The 13,109-nt window shown below is 39.5% G+C and overlaps 1 protein-coding gene across 2 annotated transcripts in view; it reads left to right on the top strand.

Moving 5' to 3' along the window:
• LOC117399920 (gamma-aminobutyric acid type B receptor subunit 2-like) overlaps positions 1-13,109 on the top strand; it is a 311,468-nt gene that overhangs the window by 126,016 nt on the left and 172,343 nt on the right. For both annotated transcript variants that reach the window (XM_059021519.1, XM_033999374.3), the window contains exon 3: positions 8,048-8,218. In XM_059021519.1, the coding sequence (XP_058877502.1) occupies positions 8,048-8,218 (171 nt within the window). The remainder of the gene's footprint in view (positions 1-8,047; positions 8,219-13,109) is intronic.

Raw genomic sequence — 13,109 nt, 5'->3', positions numbered from 1 at the left:
TTTTTGTACCAGTGATTGTTTTGCCGTCTCAGTAAGTGTAGCACCAATTCTGTTTCTTTTTCATTCAGGCGTGGCATGTCCAACACTAATTGCTTTGATGTCCTGAAGCTATGCCTGCAGGCTTCAGTTCCCAGTGAGTTTAAAGGGCTGTCATCACTTAGTAATGGGATGCATATGGAACGTAATTAGAGGATTTAAAACAATGTGAAGAAAAAGGACATTCTCATTCTCAGCTGCTTTAAAGCATAGTAATAAGATTGAATACAATGTATTTTTCTGTACTTGACTTTCTCCTTAACAGAAGAAAACAAAGTATGACTTCCTTGGTATAAAGTTAGTGCTTATAAATAAATACATACATACATACATACATACATACATACATAAAAGCATGTTTATATTTTTGAGATGGTGTGATTGCAAGGCATGGATTATAATAGGTTTTTTTTCTCTCATATTTACACCATGACATTAAGTCAGTACCAATAGTTGTTTGCACTGAAGGAAGCTACAATGATGTTCCACTCCAGCAGAGATATCAAACTGTGTTGCTAAATGCCTCCCTTGAATATTAAATGGATATTTCTCTTGTTCTGCTGTGCTTTGTTAACAGTAGTAGCTGATAGGAACTGCAAGGGGCGCTCTGTGCTATAGGTGCAATATAGTTATGGCAGGCCTAATTAACAAAGGGGGGTTTGTATTCCTTTAAAGTTTCAGAGACAAGCAACTTGTACATTATTTATAATTATGACAAGCCAAAAAAATAATTGAGAATGGGCTCATTAGCCCACAATGTGTAGCTCCAAGCACATTGTTTGAGTAGCTGTGATCTTGGGAATGTGAACAGTTAATATACTGTATACTGTAGCAACCTATTTTTACATTTTACTGTAGCAAACTATTTATAAACTGATTGAAAAGTCACCTAAAACTATTTAGCAAACATTAATAAGATTATTGTTAACAGTTAATTACATGCAACTGATAAAGTGTGACCAATATTATAATGTAAACTGCAAAGTCTAAACCACCATTTGTAATCCAATTTTCACACCATGCCTCATATACAGTATTATGCCGTTAGTCCCCTTACATTCCACTCGCTATGCCTTCTATACCAGTACTAGCATTGTTAGCCTTTGTTAACAAACCATGTGTTTCTTTTCTTTTTCCTGTCTCTGCTGGATATTACAGTACCGGATTAGATGGAGGCTTCCAATTATCTACTCCCACCTCCTCTTAGCTGGCTACAATAGTATAATAACTGGCTTGGGATGTATTATGAGAGACATTTTGTATTGTAACCCATTGAACTGAAGAACTAGTTGGCAATAAAGTCACAACAAAACCTTGTAAAGAAACCTAGAGACAGTACAAATAAAGAGTCAATGTGCCACTACTGGAAATACATTGCAGTAATATATTTGGTAGAAATTAAAGGGAGCTATCATTGAGGAATGGTCATATCATGTCAAACCAGCACTGTTCTGGCTTCCCATATTTACTGTTATCGCAGGTGTTTCATTGCATGTTGGGTTAGTAGGTTTGCTATCATGTTAATGCTTATGAATGTAATAATGAATATGTTGGAATTGTGATAGGATTAAAGGAAGAGGTCAAATAAAGAGGAAGCATGTATTTCAGTAGTACTATCTTAATGGGACTGCATTATTAAAACCAAGGGGCTTGACTTTGAAAGAATAAATGTCAAAATCCATCCCAGTTAAACCACAATAATATTACTAATTCATTCTTAATGTGTCTCAGTGAAGATTTATTTTGATCTGTAACACAGTATGAGACTGGGGATAACTGAATATGTCTTTCTTTGGCTGTAGTCTATCTGATAAGTACAGCACACATTCAAAATGAAATTATATTATTTTACCTTATCATCTTTAATAGAAATGCATTGAATAGAGCTGGAAAAAGCTGTTTTATACAACCAGCATTCCAGCAGTACAGCTCTGAACCATCTCACTATAGCAGAATTCTGTATGTTAAATCTGTAATCATAACAAGGGGAGCTAATATGTTTTAGGAAATTGTACTTCTAATATCTCATATTCCATTTCAGATACATAATTCAGATTTTCAGTGGTATGGAAACTGCTTGGGCAAGATCTAAGAACATTTCAGAACATCTTCAACACTACCTTTTACAAAAGTCTCTGTGCTCCAGTAAATGCAAATATTGCACATCCTTTGCTTGAAATCAGTTCTCCAATTCCCATGGTTAGTAAATGACTGGGTGCCTATTGTATGCAATGCATTAAAATTATCTGCATTTGCTGGTTACATAATCTGTCATTTGCGTAATGAAAACATCTTAATATAATAAAGAGCAGGTGTGTGTCTTAGATTTGCTTGACTGACTCATCTTCTCATGACTAATCAACTGAAACTAAAACTGCCACATACTGCTGAGTATTAGCCATTGTTCCAAGTATTGTACCATACTATATGAAACCTGTACAAGATTCAGGGTCATCTCTTCCATGTGGCTGACGAACAACAATACATGTAGATTGAGAAGTGTATTGTTAGCACACTTCTGTGCTCTGAGGTCATGCACTGTTCCCACTGTTGCAGTGTTTGGGTTAAATGAAACCAATTCTATGCAATAACAAAAATCAGTAACGGGAACTCATGCAAAGACGAACTCGAGACGTGTCATTTGTAACTGACTGTATTGAGGCCCTTTTACAGCGCTTTATAAGGGGAAAAGGCGGTAAATAAGGTAACATGCCATTAAACTAACAGAACAATGTAGTTTCCTGTCAACAGCAACCAAAAGTAAACTTCTCAGCCTGAAGCCACTATTGAAACAATTTTCTCGCTCAAATGTTTTTAGCCAAATAGCGTGGTTCAAGTCCTGAACTACCTTTGTGCTTGGCAAGCAAACAGAGCAGCCTGTATGTCGCCATGCTAAACAATAAAAGAGCACACTGCTGTACTGTTCAGTGATGGCTCCAGTATTTGTAAACAGCTTTTCTATACCGGCCACCTCCAAGGTCAGATTCCTCCAGTGCAAAGTAATAAATGAAGCTGCTGAAAATAACAGCAGCAGCAAAACATCTTGCAGCTGGTGGTGTGTCCCGGTAGAGGGGTTTTATTTACAGTCCTTATTTATACGGGTATATGTATGCAATTATATGAGGAGATGTTTCATACCCCGCATAGCAATACATTCTAATGTGCTGTGGGGCCCTGTGGTAAAGGAGCACATTTTAAGTGAGTTGCAAACTGTATGTATAAGAGGACCCCACAGAATGCCAAGGCAGTGGAGCGAGAAACCAACAAATTATTCTTGTTTCTTTTTATATTCAAATTTAAGACTGCCTCTCAGCCTTTGTTTTATAATAATCCAGGAATATTTCTTTAATAATCATACTACGATTACATTTTTATTCACTACTGCTAATACTAATACTATGAATACCACTAGTGCTACCACTATTAATAATAATTATTAATAATGAATAATGCATATTAAAGTGAGTTAAGGTCTCATAACACCAGACCAATCCTGCAATTGCAGTAGAACCTATGGTCCAATATGGATAAACTTTTGCAAATATATGCTATGCAGATATTGTTTGTGTTGCTGTAGCTATCACAATACATAATTTCCTGAAAAGTCAGAAAAAAATATGCATCATTAAAAAAGCTATTTTAATCCTCTCTGACGTCAAATGATATTAGCGAAGCATTTTGTTCATTGCAAACAAAGTTTATTAAAGGAATTTAATGAAGGATACCTGCTTTATTTGCTGGACGCTACATATTGTAATTGAAACGCATAATTACGAGGGGAGGCTGAAGCTTGCTCTGCTTTTTCATTACGTTTTTATTTGTGTTTTTACAATAATTATTAAGAGGTTTTCTCAACAAGGGGAATTAAAATCTTTCTTACAGGAGTACCGCTGATGTCGTAAACAATTATTGCCTGAAGGAAAAGAAAGCTTGAATCGCATGTACTGTATTCATGAAATTATTATGGTGGGTTTTATGCTTACTAAGGCTGGATTATTCATTATGGAGATAAAAACATGCATAATAATATGCATGCAAGTTCACTGCAAAATTATTGTTCCCAAGCCTAAATACGTGTGTGTGTGTGTGTGTGTGTGACGGGGTGGAGGGGGGGTGGTTCTACTGTGGGAAGATAATGGGATTTCTGTTATTAGTTAGACAATCTCCAAAACTAAAATGATGGTGCTAATCCTTTTAACTTTTCAATTCCCAAAGCTTATCTGAACAACAACTGCCGATTGTGCCACACTGAGTGGCAGTTGTGTGCTGTATAGAATTACAGTCCACTAAGAAATCAGACAAGACAACGTTTAATTTGTGACCAGGAACAGAATTAGAAAGTAAAGATAATGAGCTATGTGCCTTCACAAACCGGAAGTCCAAAATACAGTTTAACCAAACTATTTTCTTTTGGACCACTTAGGAGGCACCCTCACTACAGATGTAAATACAGGTACAAATCTGAATCAGATATGCATTCATTCATTGTGCATCGCTAAACAGGGATCTGAGTCTGTTAAATTGAAATTGCAAATGGTTGTATTTTGCAAATTGCAATGCATTTAATGTGATTGCAAAGAATTCCCAGTGCTGCCTAATCTGAGCTCAAAATCTTCTACTTTCAAAAGAACTACTGACCTGAAATATCATCAATGAACTGAACAGTACGATGATAACCTGTCACGTTTCCATATGTGTTAATATACATTACAGAAGGCAGGGATGTCCATGTTTGCGATATAAAGTACATGTAATCTGTATCTGAGTATATAGCTGTGTGCTGTGACCAATCAGTACACCATGAAATGGACATCTTACAATATTTTAAAGTGTCTCCTGCTGAAGCTGACAAATGTCATCTGGTGCCGCCCCACAATCCACCTGAAGACATCACTGTCTATCAATTTGAGAAACATCGAAGCCTTGAAGTCAAATTCTGAGACAGTACCCACCACTTACACTTTACAGGGTGTGATAAAGTGTGGGGTAAAGTGATGGAGGGCAGGTACATAGGGCCACACCTGGAAAGAAGCATATACCCTTTCTGACCACTGAGTTAATAAATGTAGTTGAGGGAGTTAATGGCGGCGGGCTAAAAGACTACATTTCCCAAGGGGCTTTGAGTGGCTTGATTACAGGAGAATGGGTTGTAGCTGTACTTAATTAATGATGAGTATTTAAACGCCCTACGTGAGGGGTTCTCTGGCAATGTGGAGCTAATGTCTGTGAACAACAGAGGAGACTAGAGTGGAGGAAAATTAATAACGGTAATAACGACAACTATTGTAGGTTGTGTGTATCTGTTTGAGTTTGTTTTGGAAACCAGCAAGCAGCTTAGCTGCCTGGGTGACAGTTAGGGTAAATGGCTGTTGTATTAGTAAGTTCTCCAAAAAAAGGAGATAAAGTTTTATTTTGTTTTGTAATTTTTGTTTAAAAAATTGGTGACTCTGTGTCCCTATGACAGGACACAGTAAAACTAATAAACACACAGGTCCCACCCTGTTTAGACCTTATTTCTGTTGTCTGAGTGTAATTGCAACACCACACTAGAGGACCGCTGTGAAAGACCTGCTGAGTACTGTGGTAAATAACACCCCACGTTGCTACAAGGGTTATTTTGGGCAGCCGTTTATATCGGACAAATAGTGTTTGCCGTTTGCCATTCCCATTGATTTCAATAACAAAGGCATCGTTTATACCGTGTTAAGCATTCCATACATTTCAAACAAACTCAGCTGTTTGGATTTCGTTATGTCCCATTCACATAGATCTAAATAACTAACACACTGCTTATTACTGGAGTAATCGCTCTTACTAATCCTCCAATCAGCTGTTTGCACCTTGTTACCTTGCCATTCACATAGATTTCAATACAAAAGGCAGCACTTTACTGTACTAAAAGCTTGACAGATCGATCAGTCAGCTGTTTGCACCTCATTACTCAGCGATTGCCCCAGTACTGTACCTTAGCTATTTAATCCCTGTATGCAGTGTCAGGTTTACAGTTTGAAAAAACAGTCATGACTGCAACAGCAAGCAAGCATGGCTGGAAAGAGAGAAGGAAAGAATTTCAGTCCTGCTTTGCTGTAATATGGATGGCAGTGAAAAATGTGATTGACAAATTGAAAACCCCACGTTGTTTTAGAGGAGTTCACTACCTGCCTATGGTTTACCGTGCAAACAGAACCGCCTAGATGACTGGGGAATTTTTTTCTGAATGGCTACGTATGTGCGTGCTGCGCTTTTAACACTGCGCCATGCTATGGAGCAGCATCCGAATACAGAGCTGTGACAGACAGCGAGTGAATCCAAGTCATAAATCTCCCTCCCAACCTGTGAAGGCGCTGTATAAGAGGAACAGTGTGCCCCGGACTGGATGGGTTGGCAATTAATTCCAGGGAAAGTTGGAAGTCGGCCATCCAGAAAGGGGGCGGAATCACGTTAACAGAAACACGCCCATTCTAAGCAGTGGCGACTGTACCTCGGAGTCACCCTTGACCAGACTCTCAGTTATCACCATTACCTCAAAGCCACCAGCAAGAAGATGAAATCCACGGTCAACATCATCCAATATTTTAAAGTAATGAACACACTCCCAGAGCTAGTCAGTCTGAGAATGTTCAGTAAATGTGTCAGTCTGGCAGTGCGATTTGTTGCTGTAGCCCATAATACTTTTGAAATTAGATGAGGAAAAATCATACTACTATTAAGGTGGAAAACCCTTTTAGAGCCTATCACTAATTTGGTCCCCTACCTGTACTGTATATAGGCCTTTGGTCAGATCAAGATCAATTACTTCAGTTAGATCATATTATACATTATCTACAATAGCAATATCCATTTTAAACTACTATAGATGCCCTCTGTTGATGAAGGAATTGAATGAGACCATTGGGTTGTACAGTACAGTGCTCCCTTGTTGAAAGAGGTCCCTTTATATCGCAGCACCAGTTATAAAACAAAATGGTCATAGTTTCCATTCCTCCCAACCACATACAGTAAGAGGGAGACTATACAGATTGATAATATTTGGAATACCACTGCATTTGTGGGATTGATTGCTCTCTGTAATTCAGTATTTTTGCATGTATTTGAAGATGGGAGGATGGCTATCTCTCTGCCTGGGGATAGTAAGAGATCAGTGAGTCTGAATGGGGTAAAAAGCCCCTCCCTGGTGGTACTTCACGTCTTCATCTGACCCAATAGTTGGAAGGTAGTGTACCTGCTATTGACTTCCTCATGCTCAGCTCCTGTATCACACTGTGCTTACTGTGCTATCACAGGCAAGAAGCATATCGCAGCAGTCCCTTTAAGAATGCCAGCTACTCTGCAGCATTATGAAACCTGATGTGTTCTGACACTCACGATTTCTAACATGTATTGATGTTTCTTTTGTATTATATGCATTGTGCAATACATATCACACAAACTCGTTGTTGTTGGCAGCCTACCTAGCCTAGAGTACCTTGTCAAACATGTAGTGTAAAACCAGGTGCTGGTGGGCTATTCCAGTGGATTTTTTTGTTTCTACCAGGCATTAAAAATTATTATTATTAGTTTATTTAGCAGATGCCTTTATCCAAGGCGACTTATAGAGACTAGGGTGTGTGAACTATGCATCAGCTGCAGAGTCACTTACAACTACGTCTCACCCGAAAGACGGAGCACAAGGAGGTTAAGTGACTTGCTCAGGGTCACACAATGAGTCAGTAGCTGAGGTGGGATTTGAACCGGGGACCTCGTGATTACAATTCATGTAGACTGGGCTACCTCCCTTCAGAGTGTATGCTCTAAGTAATATACAGATTTATGGGGTGCCCTTTGTCAAGCAGGCTGTGCCAAAAATGTGGATTATTTGCTAATGTGATAAATTCACATGAAATACTTGAGGTCACAGCTGGTGAGTGATTATGCATATGGCGATTCTTGTAGATTACCCAAACATATTACAAGCTCCTCTCTTTTTTTCTTATCTGTTAACTAATTTCAGCTGTCTTCTGCTCTCTTTTAGCTTTCCTTTGCTGCAACCACACCAGTTCTCGCTGACAAAAAAAAGTATCCAAACTTCTTCCGGACCGTCCCGTCGGACAATGCAGTCAACCCAGCAGTCATCAAGTTCCTCAAGAAATATGAGTGGAGTAGGGTGGGGACTCTGACCCAGGATGTGCAGAGGTTCTCTGAGGTAAGACTGTTACAGTTAAGACTGGCTTATAACTACAGCTAACTGCACTAGGTCTCAGTTACTGTCCAGTTAATCACTTGTTTGTCTTTCAGTTTTGTACAGCAGGTAACATAAATATGGAATCTTATCCTTTTGATAATGGTATGCTTTCATTAGTTAATTTCATTTGCTAAATAAAGGGTTTTCAGTTTGTTTATGATTTTGATTATTAATTACCTTTTGACCATTATATTGAGATAATAAAAAACACCCCTAGGTGTCATCTGCCAGTCTGATTTTATATTGAATTAAAACTGCTGTGTTCTAAACTTGAAGTGTTCCAGAACCCCCATGCAGTCCACAAGAAACACATTACTTTACCTTGGCTCTATCTCATGTTGTCCATATTCTGTATTCCCCATTGGTTTGATGTTTTTTTCACACATCATAGGTAAATCAACTAGGGAATTAACTTTTACTTGGGAAGGTCACCAGGAGAAAGATAATCATTCTTCCAAACAATGCAGTGCACTCAGTTCATGCACCCTCCTGCAACAATCCTGCCACTCTGATTGAAAGGAGTGGTGCATTGTGGGGACAGAAAAAAACAGCACTATTGCAGGAGGGGTCCTTGGAAAAGATTTGTTTTTCTCCTGGCAAGCTCCCGAGTAAATCTGCTGAGAAATGTTTTGGCCACTTGATTTATGACTTCTGATGTATATGAGATTTCAAAATAGTTGACAATATGTTTAAAAATGTAACGCTGCAATACGGACAACTAGCGAAACAGAGCAAAGGTAACATCAGGTTTCTTGTAAGCTTGCAGGCTGTTCTGTAGCATTTGAATGTATTTTAACTCACGCTTCAGTGACAGTACATTGCAATTCCATATAGTGAAATATACTTACTGTTTTCAGTTCAGTGAACCTGCCATCAATGTTTATATACATAGATATACAGGGTGATTAGAAAGTTTACCACATCAACACATCACAGTATATATACAGTTAAAGTATTTTTTCTTCAAGTAGATATTTTAATATGCCATTTTGATGATTATTATTATTTCTGTTGTCCTGTTATGAGGTTTGTACCATTGTGTGAATTTTGTATGCTCCAAAGATGTACTCGTTTTTTTCTATAGCTCTGTGTACCTGCCTGTAGACTTGTTCATCTCTGCTCTCTGTATTGAGTGTGTGAGGGGGCAGATTTGAAAGGTAACAGATGCAGGAGTTGACTAGAATGTGGAAGTACAATACAAGCTACCTGGTGGCAATTAGGGATTTCTAAGCAGCCACTGTATATAGAAAATGAGTATAATTTAATATTGGAGCAACAGAACTAGCAACTACAAGGAATGATGTTAATATCAGAAACATTTTACCAAATTTAAAGACCCAAATCTTTTATACCACAGTCGTGGCCCCCACCCCCGAGGGAACAAAAGGGCTGTGCTCACAGATCTCAGCGCCAGTTCACCCGGCTCCTGCTCCTGCTGTTTCCCGTACGACAGCGAGATGCAGGCATTCTCTATTGCGAAAGCCCTGCTCATTTTTTACAGAGGCCAGGACAAAGATCACGCTCCACACCAATCCTGCCTTCTTGCCGAAGACTATCTCGGCTTTCAATGTCAACCAGTCTGTGGATTGGAGGCTTCCATCCACCTCCTTTCCTGTCTGTCATTTTCAGACCTCAAAACTAATTTCCTAAAGTGTCTATTCCTCCCCCCCCTCCCTTCCCCTCTCCCATTGTGTTGTTATTTATCCATATGTTTTAGTTTGGCACTACTCACCACTAAGTGTGTCACAGTATTTGATATTAAACAATCCGATTAACTGGTGCTGATGCAGATTATTTGAATTACTGCTGATGTGCAGCCTTTACCGGTGGCAGCTGTCTATTCTCCACTGTAATACTAATGTAGTGTTAAAGGAGTCAGGGGACTTCTTTTTCTCCTCATCTACATGGTACAGCCTGACAAGCTTGTGGGATGTCCATGCCAGGTTATTTACTTTAATACCATTATAACAAACCATGCAGTATCACATATTTAGCTATACCAGTAAATATTAGGGTTGCCTTTGCTTGTGTAGCTGTTTGGCTTGCCTTTTCCTTACTGTCCTATACTACACTGTTATATGCTTCTTCTTTGGTACACCAAAGTAAACCTTTACAGAGATTGAGCATTTTGGATTGTCTAGGTGCCTGTCTCTACAACCCTGACAAGCACACTTATGTGCTGTCCTCTGGCAATGAAGCGGTAAATCAAGAACAGCATTTATTATTTAAGGATTTTTATTTTGTACTTGTTGATCCCCTTTATGACATCCCCCAGAAGCAAATAGCTGCAAGGTCGACCACAGCATGTGTATGTTAACGCCAGCACCTGATTCTGCAGATTGAAAAAGATTAACGAATGCAAAGTTATATCAAGTATGACCCACAATCTCTGCTGAGAAGGGCAGCCCTGTAGCTGATTGCAAAGAAGATCCGGAAGCTTCATACATACTCCTCACAAGTACAGAGCTTGTACAGTGCTGAACTTGAACTCACAGCACTGTATCACACAAAATGCAATTTCCTGTGTTATAGTTATGCCATTGTCGTATCTTCATTCAGGTTGTTGTAAAATCATAACCGAACTCAAAAGAATGACAACTTTTATTCGGAATATCTGAACTTGTGGAAAAGTATTCAGTGAGAAACTGAAAAAGGATTCTTGTGGGTTTGTAGTGCTGTATATTCCCTCCAATGTATGTGATTTTGAGAATAATAGGGTATAACTCTTATAAATCTTAAAGAGTACAATCAAACCTGCCAGAAATCAGTATTTCATAAATGTAACTTTCTAAATGACCTATTTTGAAGAGAAAGGTTCTGAGGGGAATACAGAATGTTTAACTGGAAACAGATAAAAAAAAACAGCTTGGTTAGAAGAAGGAGTGCTCCCAGTATTGGTCTGAATAATTTCTTTCTAGTTCTTGTTAAAATGATTGTATTGATTTTGTACCATTCATCTGAAAATGTACAGTACCTTTTTGTCTTTACACTGAAAACATGGGCTCCAATGTTAAAACGAATCCTTTGCACCACAAAGGTTGTTTGGTCTGTCGTGACTTTTCTGTTGTTTGTCCTGTCACATGTTTTACGAAAATGTCTTTGAAATAGCCATTGGGTGGGGCTTCCGAGTGGCGCATCCAGTAAAGGCACTCCGCCTGGAGTGCAGGATGCACCCTAAAGCCTGGACGTCGCCGGTTTGAGTTGGGAGTTCCCAGAGGGCGGCGCACAATTGGCCAAGCGCCGCACGGGGGGGTGGTTTACGTCGGCCAGGGTGTCCTTGGCTCACAGCGCACCAGCGACCCCTGTAGTCTGGCTGGGCGCCTGCAGTCTTGCCTATAAGCTGCTCGGAGCTGCGTTGTCCTCCTACGCTGTAGCTCTGAAGTAGCTGCACGGAGTGAGTCTGCAGTGTGAAAAGAAGCGGTCGGCTGACAGCATGTGTTAGTCTTCGCCGCTCCCGAGTCAGCACAGGGGTGGTAGCGGTGAGCCAAGCTTAAATAATATTTGGATATTCCTAATTGGGAGAAAGTAATAAAAAAACAATTGGCGACTACTAAAAAAAAAAAGAAATAGCCATTGGGATGTCTAACGTACGGTATTTAAAATATGATGATAGGCTTCAGATTGGTTTTAATTTTTGTTGGATGATATCATGAATATTATGCGGTTTCTAAGGGAATCCACTGTAAAGAAGTTATATGAGTGTGTGTTTTGCCAGAGCAATTGAGTCAAACTCAGTATTTACCAAATGTTACTCCACTGTCAGGTTTCAGTATGTTACTGTGTGAGAATTTAAACTGTCAGCAAAACTGCCAGAACTGAGAGGAACGCAGATGAAAAGAATGTACACACTTGTCATCTCCGTGTATATTACAGTATAGTTGCACTGTGACAGGGCAGAGGCCCTGCACACTGAAAAATGTTTGTTTTGTGGCTGACAGCCACCTTGGCTCAGGTGCAAAGGAATAGCCTGGGGCCAAGATGTTTTGTGAATAAATGTGTGCCACTGCAGTGGCCAGCACTGACCGCACACCACTATGCCACACATTGTGCAAATTATCCTCTTATCAAAATTAAACCTATAGGAGAATGCCCTTATTTGTGGAGGGTTGAGCCCATAATGTATGTGAGATCAGCACAAGGACTTGTGTGAGAGAGTATTTAGTCGCACCATGTGGGGTTATATTCTTGATCGCTGTTTACTATCACAATGGTACTTTATGGTATGTATTGCTGTACCATTTACTCATAACCCTTTGGTTATATAGCTGGCTTTTGGACTCAGCTGCCTCAACTTAACTACTCAGGAAGCAGCAGGACACCATTTGCAATGGCCTGACTTGTTGGTGGAGTTACATCGCCAGCCTATGGGGAAATCCTGTGAATGCAAGTGCAGAGACTTGTTTCATGAACAGAAAGCACATCTCTCTCTTTCTCTCTCTGGGGTGTTATGTGATTTTGCCTCTCCGTTGGTTGGGTACAGTAGGTAGACGCCTGCCGCGTTCAGTTAAACAAACACTTAATCTCTTCTATTTCCTGCTGAGCTCCATATTGTTTTTCTTTCAATTAGCGTTATTTTTGTCTCTTGGATACACAGAGGCTTTGATAAATATCTAAGTCCCCCTAATTAGCATTGTGCAAGTTATTCTCTTATCAAAAGTAAGCCAGTGAAGTGTTAATAACAAACTTCCACTTTCCCACATGTTGCAAGGCAATGACATGCAGAAGCAAGCAAGTGGGCTGTGAAATGAAACACCTGGAGACAAGGGGAGATCAGTGGCAAATAGGAATGGGCCTGCCACCCCAGTTTAAATTGAATAGAAAGCATTGTTTGAATTGGGATTGGGTATTATTT

Source organism: Acipenser ruthenus, chromosome 4 (genome assembly GCF_902713425.1).
Source record: "Acipenser ruthenus chromosome 4, fAciRut3.2 maternal haplotype, whole genome shotgun sequence".
NCBI lineage: Eukaryota > Metazoa > Chordata > Actinopteri > Acipenseriformes > Acipenseridae > Acipenser > Acipenser ruthenus.
Note: the sequence above shows the minus strand (reverse complement) of the source record. Positions and strands in the feature narration are given on the sequence as shown.